This window comes from Octopus bimaculoides, chromosome 16 (assembly GCF_046866305.1).
Source record: "Octopus bimaculoides isolate indiv1 chromosome 16, ASM4686630v1, whole genome shotgun sequence".
Lineage (NCBI taxonomy): Eukaryota > Metazoa > Mollusca > Cephalopoda > Octopoda > Octopodidae > Octopus > Octopus bimaculoides.
The window spans coordinates 48,551,571-48,568,043 of record NC_142943.1 but is presented as its reverse complement, the minus strand read 5'-3'; the positions used below and the strand labels follow the sequence as shown (position 1 = coordinate 48,568,043).

The 16,473-nt window shown below is 35.3% G+C and overlaps 1 protein-coding gene across 16 annotated transcripts in view; it reads left to right on the top strand.

The window, feature by feature from the left end:
• Positions 1-16,473, top strand: part of LOC106869579 (uncharacterized) — a 373,899-nt gene that overhangs the window by 231,270 nt on the left and 126,156 nt on the right. For 2 of the 16 annotated variants that reach the window (XM_089364759.1, XM_089364758.1), the window contains exon 3: positions 4,604-4,870. The exons of 13 other annotated variants lie outside the window; for them this stretch is intronic. In XM_089364759.1, the coding sequence (XP_089220885.1) occupies positions 4,741-4,870 (130 nt within the window). In that variant the 5' untranslated portion in view covers positions 4,604-4,740. Of the gene's footprint in view, positions 1-4,603; positions 4,871-7,088; positions 7,205-16,473 lie in introns of all 16 variants that reach the window. One more of the 16 variants, XM_089364766.1, reaches the window with a different exon arrangement.

Below are 16,473 nucleotides of genomic sequence, written 5' to 3'. Positions count from 1 at the left end.
GTAAAATTCAATAGATTTATTATATTTCTTTCTTTGGTACCAAAGTTATACAGTACTGAATACTGGAGCATGCATAGTTGAAGTGAACTCAGGCAGATGAAGATAGTCACCAGCATTAATTTGTTTCACTTCATTTGTGGTGATAATGTATCTTGGAAATGCATGAACATTCATAACTCCCCTGTCTCTTAAATAGTAAAACGAAAATAAAATTATGTTACACAAAATAAACTGCCATAGGATAAACATCCATATACATTTCATCAATGAAGAGTCTACACCCAATGAAGAAACAGTTTCACTGCATTGCTCTACAATATATTGATTTCAAATTTTGGCACAAGGCCAGCAATTTTTGGTGGGAGGGGCTAAGTTGGTTACATCAACTCCAATGTTCAACAGTTAGTTGTTTCATCAACCTCAAAAGGATAAAAGGCCAAGTTAACCTTGGCAGAATTTGAACTCCAAATATGAAGACAAATGAAATGCCACTAAACATTTCGTTCAGTATACTGATAAATTTGCCAGCATGCTGCCATCTGCCATCCAAAATATTTATTCTACCTTGTCTCAGATATCTTAATTGAAAAATAGACACTGTTCTTACAGTGTAGGAAACATCACTTGCAATAGCCGGACATCTTACCTAGAGTGACATGTGTCTGTCATCTACTTAATTTAAATTACTGTATAATGGATAATCCTTTATCCAGAACTCTTGGGACTGGAAAAGTTTGATTTAAGAGTTTTTTTTATTTATTCTGAAATAATTGTATATTTGCAGATGAAATGGGACAACTTGGCATGAGATCCAATTCTAAAGACATTACTCATTTCCATGGGGAAGCAATGTATTCACCTTTCCTGCAAAACACTTGCTCCTGTCCCTCTACCATACTCTCACATATTCTTAATATTATACTTCACTTAGATGAGGGGGAGGGGTCATGTCTTGAGCACTTGGTGACTTCACCAGTGCTGGTGCCATGAAAAAAAGTACCCAGTCCATTCTGTAAAGTGGTTGATGTTAGGAAAGGTATCCTGATGTAGAGACCATATCAAAGCAGACATTAGAGCTTGGCACAGTTCTGTGGGGTTCTGCTGAACTGTCCCACCCATGCCAGCATGGAGAAAGAATGACGATGATGATGATGATTACTTCTTGTACAGTTAAGGCAGTTTATATAAACATGGTGGTGGCCTACTTTTGCACAACATGCAGCAGTTTCACTTTGGCAATGTCTCACTTTTCACCAAACCAAAGCAGTCTATAATCCATTCACTTCAGCTTGTCAGCCACATAAAACAGATATAAATCATTTTTATTTTATGCTCACCTACAACTACCAATCACTTTTTAAAACCTCTCCAAGCATTTGCAGAAATATTTCCTTTCTAGTGCTTCTCTTTCACTCAGAAAAAAAAAAAAAAAAAAAATTTGATTTTGGAATTTCAGGTAAAGTATTACCAAATGTAAGTGCATGCAAGAATGAGAACCATACAAAATGGTAAAATGAAAAGAAACTGAAGTTAAGAATTCTACAGGTGGATCTGTGGGTGTTTACAAACATATTAAACTAATTCAAAATTTGATTTTGCTAGGCAAATCTTACCAGTTTTTGAGATCAAACTGGGGGGGGGGGGTGTCATTTTCTAGGGATATTTTTTTTAAAGTTACAATATCAATATTAGTTCATTTTGAAATAGAATTAGTATCGAGTTGCCAAATATGGAGAAAGAGACAAATTGGGTCATGTGACTTTCTCATGAGCTGTGCTTAAGTTTGAAATCAGGATGAGTAATCCTAGCACTTTAATCACACAGCTATCATACATCATATTTTTAAAATTCACACCTTCTAAATTACTCAAGGTTTCTTTCACAAACATTCTTTCTCTCTCTCTCTCTCTCTCTCATTAGATTACTTATAGAATGAAAAAAGAGATTTCTCAAAGAACTGAAGATAACTCCTCTTCTTTTTCCTTGCAATTCAGATGCCACTGGAAGATCGCTGTAATAAACGCTATCATGAAACTGGATTTGTAGGGCTACCTTGGACTTAATGCAATGTAATTTATAGGGTTTCATAGACGATGTAAAAACAAAAAAAAAACAAAAACAAAAAAAACAAAAACAAAACAAAACAACAACAACATGAGATTAGCAAATCCATTATCAATTGGTAGGAAAGTAATGGATAAGATGATAAAGAAACAGCTTAAAGTTTTAAAAAATCATTTAGACATATGATATGGCTAACTACTTCAAAATGCACAGTCCATGAAATGACATGTCCAAGTAGCCACTTAAATTTAGATACAAACACAATACTTCTTTTCTATACATTTACCAAACAGCCTTTTTTCTTTTTATCAGTGGTTTCCCTACTTCTCCCTGACTCGTGGCCTTAATACACATAAACATACACACTATCACTATAGTAACCATAATACTAACCTAAACCTTTGAGTTACATACATACATCCATATATATACATATACAGACACTATATATGTATAAATACACACATTTTATATATATATATATATATATATATATATATATATACACACACACACACACACATACATACACACAATATACATACACACACAATATACATACATACACACACAATATATATACTTACACATAAGTACATACACACTAATATACATACATATGTGTATGTATGTATACATACATACACATATACTATACACTCATACACACATGCATGCACACGTATATATGCTAAAATGCACATTCCTTCTCATAAACTGACACGTTTACCAAATTTTCAATTGCTGTATGAAGAGCAACATAAAATCTAAATGGAATGTGTAAATTATAAATGATTTGCTTAGTTATGATAGTCAGTATTCAGTGAAAGGAAACAAACAGAGCTATTAGGAAGTAAGTAAGTATTTATATTATTTTATTTTATTCCATCTTATTCGATGCATAGAAACAGAGATTCTAGTTTGTGGATTACAAGCTTGAAGAATGAATCTTGAAGTCAGTTTTATATTTTCTAATGAGCTCTTTTTTTTTTTTAAATTTTTTTTTTCTCCCTTCTCTCAAACAAAATCTGATGCTAAAATGGATTTTAAACAGTTGTATGTAGGCACTTATTAAGCAACAACATCAACAACAACAACTAACTAAACTAAAAAATAAATACAAGCTTTTTCTTATAATTTTGAAGCTTCTACTTGGCAACAGAGATGAAGAGAAATAAAGAAACAGAAATAAGGAAGACAATCATTGTTGCCATACACAGATTCGCCGAAATGTTTTTTCCAATATAGATACGAAATAATGATCAATTCATCTTAACCTTGTTAAAGTCTTCAATTTAGACATTTTTATGAAATAATCATGGGGAGAGTCCCAATTTGAAATTCTTAAGTTCATAAAAATTTTCAACAAATTTACATTATAACTTTTTAAATATCATTTTACTTTATACTTAATTTTAAAATTCTACTATTTTTAGCTGAAATAGTATCAAAGCAAATGGATTTACCTCCTCCTGATGATGCTAACACATAAAGATAGCTGCGTGTTCTATATACAAAAATACGTTTTAATTCTTCTCTAAAATTGAAAGATGTACAATAAAATATGCATGCGTGAGTGTGTGTGTATGTATATATACATACATGTAGAGATACATATACATGTGTGTGAATTTTCTCTCTCTCTCTCTCTCTCTCTCTCTCTCTCTCTCTATATATATATATATATATATATATATATATATATATATATATATATATATATATACACACACACACACACACATCACCATGGACAGATGAAAACAATGACACCATCTCTGCAGTGTGCAAATAATGCTAAGACAATGGTTAAGCACATTGTCATCATTATCGCAACATCTACTTTTCCATGCTTACATAGATCTGATGAAATTTGTTGAAACAGGATATATTTCTGTGTCTGGATGCTCTTCCTGTCATCAACCCTCCACTTATTCCTAAGCAAAATGATATTTTCCCTTTGTCTGGGGAGGTTTTCATGGAAGATTGCAAATAACTGTCAGTACTTGTGTGGTGGTGAAGTTCGTCTTATGATTTGTACACAATGTTAAAGCGAGGAGAGAAGAGAGAGAGAGAGAGAGAGAGAGAGAGAGAGAGAGAGAAAGAGAGAGAGAGAGAGACACACACACACACACACATACATACAGAGACAGCTTTTCAGTTTCCATCAACCAAATTCACTCATAAGGCTTTGGTCAGCCTGTGCTATAAAAAGAAAACCCTAACACAAGGTGCTGAACCATGAGACTGAACACAAAATTTATGTAGTTGCAAGCAAATTTCTTAGTTACACAGATGATGGAATTAGGAAGTAAACGATAGAAAAATATTCCAGGTCATGTGGTTGAGAAGCTCGTTTCCCAAATCATGTGGATCTTGGGTTCAGTCCCACTGCACAGTACCTTGGGCAAATGTCTTCTACAATAGTGTCAGGCTGGTCAAAGTTTTCTGATTGGATTTGGTGGACAGAAACCGAAAGAAGCCCATTGTGTGCATATATCGCATGTGTGCACATATGTGTGTGTCTTTGGCATAACAGGACAAAATAAGTACTAGGCTTAAAAAGAAACAAAAAGCCCTGGGGGTTGATTTGTTCAACTAAAACCCTTCAAGTTAGTGCCCCAGCATGGCCACAGTCCAATGATTAAAACAAATGAAAGAGGATAAAAGATCTGAATGCATTGGATCATTACCAGAAATATTTCTAAACAGATTAGTATTGACACAAGTAAGGATAAAAATACTATTGTTTGTATTTCTTGTTGTATGAAGAATTTCTGTATCATACATTCTAAGGTAAGAAAATGTAAGATAAGAACTGTAATTGCATTATACCATTCACAGACATGTGGTTGAATCTGCCAATGGATTTCAGAAATTACCAAAGAAATTTCAAAAGTATTTGAAGAGTGACAGAACAGAGAATGATATATCAAGTCAGTTTCTACAGAATATAATTCTTTTTTCTAGCTGTTATTAGATTTTGAATAAATTGTGAAAATGTTTTGAATTTTATTGTCTTACTGCCTCACATTTTTGGTACCAACCTTCATTCATCTCCCTAAGTCCTAAGTCACAAGTCATATACACAGAATGCCCTTAGGGCAAGCCAGTTAATTCTCTACATATCTCAGTTTAATTAGCTGTAGGGTAAAGGTACAAAATCTTTTGAGAATTGCCATCTGCAATAGACTGACTCTTGTTTTAGGGAAGATTTAAACTTTCTTCAACCTAATGCCACGACACTGCTTGTTAATAACAATTTTTACCAAAGCATTTGGGAGACTTAGAAAAATTTCCTGATATAGTGTCATGTAGCCTATTATTCTGAATAACGATTCTCAATTGAGTCAATTAGAAAGAGCTGGATATAGTTTCATGGATTCAAAAATTTGGCAGTCAGCAAAAGTTCCAGAACAGCTTATTTCATATAACCTATGATCAAAACCATTGCAGGCTTAAGAATTACATGGTTTTCTTTGCTTTTTTTTTTTTTTTTGCAGGAATATCTAAGATTACATTGGTCATTATCTGCCTCTTGTTTTAATGCAGTAGGATGTAATTTGAGGAAATTTGCTTGCTGTTCTAAGTGGTTCAAACAACCATGAAGTGGTTCCATTATTGATTCATTACAGAATTCTTCCTAGAGGTCAAAGATATCATTAAACTCAATACTCTGGTTAAAAAATGGTTTAAATTCTATTGACCAGTTACAAGTCCAATGTAAATAAGCTTTCTCGGCCCATCAGATCTGCATTATTTGTCTAAAAACCTTCTCAGATGTTTGCTATTTCTGAGTACCTTTCCTGCCTGAAATTCTTTTACTGAAGGCACCATTCACCATCCATATTTCTTTTTATTAATACATCATACAGCATGTTAACTATCTAAGAATTTAAAACATTGAAACTAGATGGATGGCAGAATTGACAGAATGTTGAACAAAGTATCTTGAGTCATTTTGTTATGGTTCTAATTTCTGAATTCAAATTCCACTCTGAGGCCATTTTGCTTTTCATCCTTCTGATAAAGATACCATTCGGTCATGAATGACCATAAGATTGCACCTAGAAAGTTCCTTCCAAGGTACAAGTCCAGGGGCAAGGTTTTTTATGGAAGGCCAGCAGTTGCCCAGGCATACATCCCCCCCCTCTCCGTGCTACCGATGTTATCCAAGGGAAAGGGAAAGGCTGATAACATCTTCGCACTAGTGTAACATGAAATAAAGTGTCTTGCTCAAGAACACAACAGAGCCTAGACCAGAAATCGAAATCACTACCTCGTAATTGTGAGTCTGATGCTCTAATCACTGAAGCATGTACCATTTTTATCCTTCTGATACTGGACACTAAAATAAGTACTACAGGCTATAGAATTCCCAAAAGTGGTGCTCTAGCATGGCCACAAGCCAATGCCTGAATCCAATAAAAAGAATAACACGTTGTCTCACTATGGAATGTACATTTTGGATCTACATTGAAGTTCTTGGTATAATAGCATAAATATCAAAATGACCTCAGTTTCTAACTTGTTAACCATCATCAAATTTCTCTTGATCCTTGCCATTCTGTTGAAAGAGCACAGCCTATTGCTACATAAACAAAATTCTGTTCAGTTTACATGTGAGTAAAGCTAGTTTGACAACTGTTTATACTTAGCTTTGCACCAACACAACATCAAAACTAAAAACATTCAGTGTACTGAAGCATGTTTGCAGTTTTAAAACAATATATGGGTGTGTATGTGTGTGTATACATATATGTATGTATATATGAGTATGTATGTATATATGAGTATGTATGTACTACTTATATTTGTGTATATATATGTGTGTGTGTGTGTAGTTATATTTGTGTGTATATGTACTTTCATCTACCTAGCTATCTACACACACATACACACACATGGATGCACAAATGGAAGAGTACTCAGTACATATGTTTTTTTTTTTTTAATTTATTTGTTTAAAGCTGATGATTCACTCAGTTGCCGTTCAAAGTTTCTAACTATGTGAAGTCCACCAGGTAATAAAAAAAAGATGTCTGAAACATAATTATATTCATTGGTCTACTGAAATTTTCATGTTTCTGAATCTAATTCTTCAAGGATGAAATGTACAAGAAAAGAAGGAAAAAAAAAAGTTTCAAAATGGTTCCAAGAGATTCACTGAAGATGATATTCAGATTCCCACCCTCGTTCCTTTGTAGGGTTAAGCAGATAAATTACCCTCACTAAATGGGATATCTGTCTGTCTATCTCAAGTATTTAGATACAAAATAGACTGGACAACTTTCTCAGTCAGTGACAGTGAGTGCAAAGCTAAAATCTGATGTTTATGTTGTGTTTCTGAGAAAAACAAGCTATTCTACATCACTTCTGTTCACCTAGAATCAGAAATTGGTACTAGATCATCTGAGAATGTTACCTTTGATGCATAGATAGCAAATTCCCGGGGAAGATTTATCCCATATACTTTTTACACCATCAAAATGAAACTAAACATTTTTCAAAACCCTCTTGGGACTTAGGTGACATTTATATTTATCTCAAGTGCAATCAATTAAGATAGTAGAGTCAGAAGAGTTGTAATAAAAAGCTTTATAGAATCCACAGCTTGGTGTATAACCATTCTGAGTTCAAACATTGCCTTTTATACCTCCAAGATCAATAAAATAAGAAACTGGTTATATACAAAACTCATTTCAAACCTCTTTATTCTTTTCCTCCTGACACAATTCGTCCTTGCTCCTGGGCAAAAGAAATCTATTCTGTAGATCTTAGGTGACATAGATTAACACGTTTGGATATAAAATATCACGCAGTTTTACATTTTATGCTCCTTAAGAAGCTCTTTCCCAACAGCAGTGAAGATTTTGCAGAAATTTCTTTTGGTCACTATGGAAACTTAGATATTGTTTAGGCACCGATTATGTCCTTCCAGAAAATAAATAAATAGATAAAAACAAAAAAAAAACACACAACTAGCACTTATAGTGATTTACTACCATGTATCAAATCTCTTGCATACAGTTCACATGTAAAGCGTATTTGTGTGCGTGAGAGAGAGAGAGAGAGAGAGAGAGAGAGAGAGAGCACAGGAGAGAGAGTGTGAAGGAGAGAAAGAAAGAGAGAAAAATCAATATGTTCAAAGTGTAGATTTACTAGACAGCTCGACAAGAATTCTAAATGCTTCTAATGTAGAGAACTTGAGCCTTTGGGGACAGGTGAGCTAAGTAGACAGCCAAAGAATTTATTTGCATTAACCTTGATCTATTATCTGAAGAAGGTAAGCACTGGAGAGTAAAGAGGGAAGTCTCTGACCAATCAAGCAAAGAGACAAACCCAGTTTCAATTCTTAGTCAAAAGTTGTTTAATTTTCTCTTTTTTTTCTTTTCTGTCTTTTGCTTACAAGACACACCTACCTGTTGTTTTTCTATTTCTGCTTCATTAACACCTGTTGTTACCATATATCTGTTGAAATGCACTACTTTTGTTTCAATTAATGTTGACAATATTGAAGAATTTAGTAAAATAACTTTGGTAGCAGTAAGCTGGTGTTTGCAACATAAATTAACAAGAAATTTCGATGGAAGGTTTTAATTAAGATTCCTTTATAGCAAGAAGTTTGTATCATAAAATCAGGGTCCTCTGATACAAACATAAAAAAGTAAGGGATCAACAAGATCTCTCCAGACCACAAACAAAAACACCTCTGCAAAATATGCGAAAGGCTGAGGTCATGTTTTCATATTTATCGTTTGTTTAAAATTTGCAGGTCAAAATAGGAGGGCAGAAGCAGAAGCATGATGTGCAAAATGCTTGGTGGCATTTCGTCTGTCTTCATGTTCTGAGATCAAATTCCGCCAAGGTTGACTTTGCCTTTCATCATTTTGGGATCGATAAAATAAGTACCAGTTGTGTACTGGGGTCGATCTAATTGACTAGTTCCCTCTCCCACCACAAAAAAATTTCGGGCCTTGTACCTAGAGTAGAAAAGAATGTTGGGAAATATTACAATTAGCGGAAATACAAAAATTTCTGAAGAATGGCTGGCAAAAAAAAGGGTCTATCTTTTATATTGATTGTGTTTCAGTCATTTGGCTGTGCCCAAGTTGGAGCACTACCTTGAAGGGTTTTAGCTGAACAAATTAACCCCAGTAATTATATTTGTTTTAAGCCTTGTACTTATTCTATTAATGTCTTTTGCTGAACTGCTAAGTTATGGGAATGTAAATAGACCAATGCCAGTTGTCAAGTGGTGGTAGGGGACAAACACAGATGCAAAGACAGACACACATAGATAAATATACATATGTGTGTGCATGTATGTATACACACACTCAGAGAGAGAGAGAGAGGCTTCTTTCAGTTTCTGACTACCAAATCCACTCACAAGGTTTTTCTCAGCCTTGGTCTGGGGCTATGGTAAAAGACACTTGTCCAAGGTGCCACACAGGGGGACTTATCCCAGAACTATATCGTTGGGAAGCAAGCATCTTACCACACAACCATACTGTAATACACCTATACAAAGGTCACTTTCATCATGCTAGTTCTACCAAAATTTGGTCTTAGAATAATGCAACTTTACTCTAAACCTAGTCACAGACATCATTTGGTCACAATACAACTGACCAGCCTTTTATAACTGATCTATTCACTTTACCGCGTCTAGACTGGCATCATTGGATAAAGACCATCAATTTTGTTAAACTAATTAAACAAAATGATGTAATTGGATGGTGAATTTAATTGCTACTCTTTTGAATTTCTTCAAGTTAATTTTTTTTTTTTTTTTTTTTTCATATTTACAACTTCTTTCTATAATATTGTGCAAATGAATTTTTCTTGTTCTTCTACTATTTAATACCACTGAAGGTACTGCAGAGAGCTCAATGATATTGCTGAACTGAAGGTTTCCAAAGTCAATTTAACTCTTTAGAATTCAGATTACTCTGTTAAATCATCATCATCATCATCATTTAACGTCCGTTGTCCATGCTAGTATGAGTTGGACAATTTGACTAAGGTTGGTAAGCTGATGGGCTACACCAGACTCCAATCTGGCATGGACTCTACAACTAGATGCTTTTCCTAATGCCAACCACTCTAAGAATGTAATCGGTGCTTTTACGTGCCAGTTGCATGACATTTATTCATGCTATTTTGTATTAATCATGCATTATCTCATAGCTTTAATATTTCAATGATGCAATTGTTTATTTTCAGAACGTGAATTTAGGGTAGTTGTGAGGGGCTGGATATGGTCACATAGGTTTGGAGTTCAATCCCACTGCAAGCAACCAACAAAACATAAAGATTAAAAAAGTATATCCAATCTGTGGCATTACAGAAATGGTAGGACCTCTGATTAACCGTTTCAATATGAACCTGGCTGAAACCGCCTCTGACTCTGTAGTACAAATGTGCTGTTTTCATAAGTTTTCAATTAAAATCTTCCACCAAACCTTAGTCACAATTTATGTTCCTAACACTAGCTTAATGATAACCGAGTCATTTTACTAAATTCTTTGTTACATTTTAAATTAATTGAAAGAAACATAGAGCATCTCAACAGAAATACAGTAACAAAAAGGTTAAATAAATAACAGTTCATGTTAATAAGAAAGACCATCCTTCCTTATTCTGTTCCCAATTCAAATTCCACTGTGGTCGTCACCTTCTTCATTTTTCACTCTTCCAAGGTTCATGAAATAGTCATCAGTCATGAACTGCAATGACTTTAATTGACTATAATAACACTCCACCCCCCAAGCCCAACCTAATCGTAGCCTTGTGCCAATTTATGAAATCCTTTATACAAGCTAATGTCAACTGCATCACGTCACGCAGCAATGTCTAAACCTTCTCTTTAATTCTGATCCTAATTCATCAACTTGGATCAGGTACTACTACTACTACTACTACTACTACTACTACTACTACTACCTTGACTCCTTTGCCTTTCTGCTACTTTCACCACCAGCCCAGCCAATCCCTACTCCCTCCACCAAATATATTGGGTGCTTGATGACAATAAGCCATGTTTTGGCAGCTACTTCTGAGATGATCAAACAAAACGCTCTGCTATGAAGTTTTTCAAAATCAAGAGCACCACAAAGCTGGAGGCAGTGGTGTTAGTTTGGTGATGTGTGGAGTTGGTAGCAACGTGGTGCACTTTATATCCTTGCCATATAACTGATCGAGATTAACTAGGCAGTTTTGACTTGTAAAATGATAAATGTAGCAGCAGCAGCAGCAACAACAACAATAATAAATGAATAAGGAGGAGCAGTTTAACTTTTGTTTTTTACTCCGATGTCGTTCTTCCATCTTTTTCCATACTTGAAATAAAATTTTAAAAATATAAATTTGAAGTTTTTTGTTTTTTTAAGGCAAGGAATTGTTACTTTCTATAAAAAGGTAACATATGGCTTGCCAAAGTCAGTAATTCTGTTTTAATTGAAAGGTGTGGAATGATAATTATTTCAAGATAAGTTGACTGCTTGTGTGGAATATGGAGAGATGCTTATATTAATTTGTCTTATGAGGTGGAGAAAGGAGAGTGTTCATAACTTATTTTAGAGCTTTCTTGACTTGGGTGTATATGATATACTTAACACACACACACACACACACACAAAAACACATACATACACACACATACATACATACACACACACATATATATAACATAAAAATTCAATATTATAATCATCTTAATCTTCACTTTTCTATGCTGGCATGGGTTAGACAGGCAAGGACAAGTGACTGAGACCTTTAGCAATATGCTGTGCTTGAGAAGACCCGTCAGGCCAAGTGAAATCGTAGTCACGGTAGATGCCAGTGTTGCATATCTGGCATCCATGCCAGTAGCATATATATATAAAATACCCACTGCACTCTTGGAGTGGTTGGCATTAGGAAGGGCATCCAGCTGTAGAAACTCTGCCAAACCAGACTGGAGCCTGGTGCAGCTCCCCAGCTTACCAGTTTTCAGCCAAACGATCCAACCAATGCCAGCATGGAAAGCAGATGCTAAATGATGATAATGATGATGATGATGTAGATCTTCTATGGGCAGATGCACTTCCTGTTTCCAAGCAAGGTAATCTTTTTCCATGGCCAGAAATGCTTTAGCAGAATATTGGAAATTTAAAATTGGTTTCCTTAACCACAGGCATCTTGTGCAAGCCAAAGCCTTGTGAGTAGATTTGGTAGATGGAAACTGAAAGAAGCTCAATGTGTGTGTGTGCATGTGTGTGTATTGCTGTCTCCTTGACTTGACATCACATGATCGTTGTAAACAAGTATCATCATAATGAAAGTGGTCGCCTTCATTTTCAATCTTCCATGAAAACATGTCTGGTCATGAGGAACATTACCTTGCTTGGAAACTGATGAGCATCGGCAACAGGAAGGGCATCCAGTTGTGGCAAATCCACCATAGCAAATTCTGTTTGACCCATGCAAGCTTGAAAATGATGATGATGATGATGAGGATGATTAATATTTATTTTCAATTAGGAAGGAAGAATTTGAACTCCAGGTGTTACAGGTATTTATTTAAACAACATGGAGTGAACGAAAAGTTAATTCTGATTTGAACTCAGAACAAAGACAAAATCCTAAGTAGGCATGATACACTGTCATTTCAGTCAGTTAACTCACTACCCTAATATGAAATAAGCCATGAAGAAAAATATCTCCATTATCAAAAAATATAATTTAAAGAATTTAAATTAAACTGAATTTAAGCCAGGAAACAATAACACTTTTGAGGGCTTTTATTCTGCAAAGTAAGAAAAAGGAGAAAAAGAAAAGAGAAAGAAACAGTTAAGATAATCAATTAAACTACACAGCTAATGATAATTAAATCTAACAAAAAGCTGGTTGTCAAAAGGTGGAAGGAAATAAAGAAGGTTTGACAGATTGCCAACTGAGAAAGGTACAACATTGACCTGAAAGACTGCCAGTTGCTAGAGGTGAACTAGAAAAGAATAAAAAATAATAATAATAAATAAAATAAAATAAAATAAAAAGTTGGCTAATTATAGAATGTGGTTAATGTGATAACGAACATGGTAATATCAAATTTGTTTTTCTGTTTAATTTTGCAAGGTGTTCTGCAGTAATGACACCATAATACCGTAAATACTGATTTCAAATTTTGGGCCAAGGCCAGCAATTTTCTTCTTTTTTTTTTGTGGGGTGGGGGCAGTAAGTCAATTACGCTGATCTCAAATGTTCAACTAGCACTTGCTTTAGCAACCATGAAAAGGGTGAAAGACAAAGTTGACTTGGGCAGAATTTGAACTTAGAATATCTAGACATATGAAATGTCAATAATTTTGCCAGCTCACCGCCTTAATAATATCTTAAAATAGTAGTTTCACATTTTGGCACAAGGCCAGTAATTTTTTTTTGGGGGGGGGGGAGTTGATTACATTTAACTCCCCCTCCCCCGGTGTTTAACTGGTACTTATTTTCCCAACATTGAAAGGATGCAAGGCAAAGTCAACCTTGGCAGAATTTATACTCAGAATGTATAAGGCAGGGACACTACTCCTTGAGACCCCTATCTCAGCCCCCCCCTACCTAAGGTAGGGCTACTACTCCCTGAGACCCCTATCTCAGCCCCCCACTACCTAAGGCAGGGATACTACTCCTTGAGACCCCTTTCGGAGCCCCCCCTACCTAAGGCAGGGATGCTACTCCCTGAGACCCATATCTGAGCCTCCCTACCACTGAACACTATATTTCAATGAAGTAGCAGCACAGTTGACTGAACATCTGGAATGTTCTTTTATTTTTTGTCTTTTACTTATTTCAGTCATTGCACGGTGGCCATGCTGGGGCACTGCTTCAGAGGTGCTTAAGCAAACAAATCAATGCTAATACTTATTTTTCTAAATGTGATATTTATTCTATCAGTCACTTTTACTGAATGACTATGTTACAAGGATATAAACAAACCAACACCAGCTGTCAAGCTGTGATGGGGGACAAACACAAAGACACACACATACTAACAAACATCCATCCATACATACATACACAAAGGGCTTCTACACAGTTTCCTATTTCTTTACTGCCCACAAGAGGCCACATACAAAGGGGACAAACAAGGACAGACAAACGGATTAAGTCGATTACATCGACCCCAGTGCGTAACTGGTACTTAATTTATCGACCCGAAAGGATGAAAGGCAAAGTCGACCTCGGCAGAATTTGAACTCAGAACGTAACGGCAGACGAAATACCGCTAAGCATTTCGCCCGGTGTGCTAACGTTTCTGCCAGCTCACCGCCTTTACAGTTTCTACACAGGGCTTCTACACAGTTTCCATCAACCAAATTCAATCACAAGGTATTGGTTGGCTGAGGGCTATAGCAAAGATACGTGCCCAAGGTGCAGCACAGTGGAACTAAGGTCACGTAGCTACCAAGTGAAAACTTAACTACAAAACCATAGTGACAAAGCCATTACAGAAACTGGTGCAGAATCTATATTATTATTAAGTCACATCTATAGAGGGAGAGGAATGTAAGACACCACACTGCATAAGACTGGTTGGCTGAGCACAAGATCCCAGTTTGATTTCTAGTGTAGCCATTTCTTTTTATTCCTTTCTATTGTTGATTATGCTTGAAGAAGAGATCGGAATATCTGACAACTTTTTTTCTTCTCTTTCACAGTAAATGTGAGGCCAAGTGCCAAATTATACATTAATCAATACACACACACACACACACACATACATACATGTATTTCAATAGAAGAGAAAGGAAAAAAGCAGGCAGGAGCTTGAGTCAGTAATGTGTTCGTGCTTGTATGCAAGAGGATGAGAAAGAGAGAAAAGAAAAGGTATATGGCCACCTGCGTGCATGAGAGGGAGAGAGAGAGAGAGGAGAGAAATCGAAAGAAAAGAGGAAGGAGAGAGAGTAGAGCTAATATGTCATATACCAATTAGGTTTCAATGCGAAAGAGAGAGAAAGCAAAGGGAGATAACTTCCTTAGCTAGTTCTAACCTAACAAATAGCGAAATTCTATGACATCTTTTGTCAGTGTATTACAGAAACATCATATATATAAGCTGAGATATTGATGTGGAATTGTATTCATCGAATATAAACCAAAATGTGTCATTATTTTCTCTTTGGTGTTTTCTTTACTTATCATTATTAAAAACATTTTCTAATTAATGTGAAACTTTCAAATATCTTTTTTTCATTCTTTTCCTCTTTTCCTTTTCACCAGAAAAATATCATTAGATATATACTGAGTAAATATAATTATTTACAAAGTTAATTCAATTAAATTATTATCATTATTATTATTATTATTGCTATCATCATTATTATTATCATCATCATTATCATTATTATTATTATTATTATTATTAAAGGAAGCAAGCTGGCAGAATCATTAGCATGCTGGGCAAAATGCTTAGCAGCATTTCATCCATCTTTATGTTCTGAGTTCAAATTCTGCCAGGGTCAACTTTGTCTTTCATCCTTTCAGGATCAATAAATTAAGTACCAGTGAAACACTGGGGTCAATGTAATCAACTAGTCCCCTCCCCTAAAATTTCAGGCCTTGTGCCTTTAGTAGAAGTGATTATTATTATTATTATTATTATTGCTATCATCATCATGTTTTTTGGTATAGACAAATAAACTGAAAGTGAGTCTGTTACATGACACCTGGTGCTCAGACAAATTCCATAGATTATTTCCTGCAATAAAAGGGTGGAGTACTGGTTGCCAGGGAGGAGACAATCTTTTTTTGAAACATATGGAGAGTTAAAAATAACGAGTTCAAAACATTGTTTAATGTGTCGGAAATCAAATGATATAAAATTAATTTCTAATTTAAAATGCTCTATTATTACTTTCATCCCCAGGTAAAGAATAGATATGAATCATCATCATCATCATCATTTAATGTTTGCTTTCCATGCTAACACATGTTGTACAATTCAACAGGAGTTGATAAGTCAGACAACTGCGCCAAGCTTCACTGTCTGCTTTCATAGGATTTCTACAGCTGGATGCCCTTCCCAATGCCAGCTGCTCTACAGAGTGTACTGAGTACTCTTTTATATGGCACCAACACCAGTGAGGTCACAGGGTAACTTGCATCACAAGACCCCTCTACTGAGGAGGGAAGTGGTAGTGAAGGGAGGTGGCTTTGTGCCAAGTGATGAGAAGTTAGAGTATGATAGAGGGTTAGAAACAGCTGTCTTGCAGCAGGGGAGAAACATGGCTACCCCATAGTTTCATGAAAATCCCTGAAAGCTTATCTCATCATATATAATACTAGTGGCAGTTCAGTCATTTGCAATGACAGCTTACAGCATCCTAATGATGATGAGGATGACAAGTCATATCCATTCTTTACCTGGGG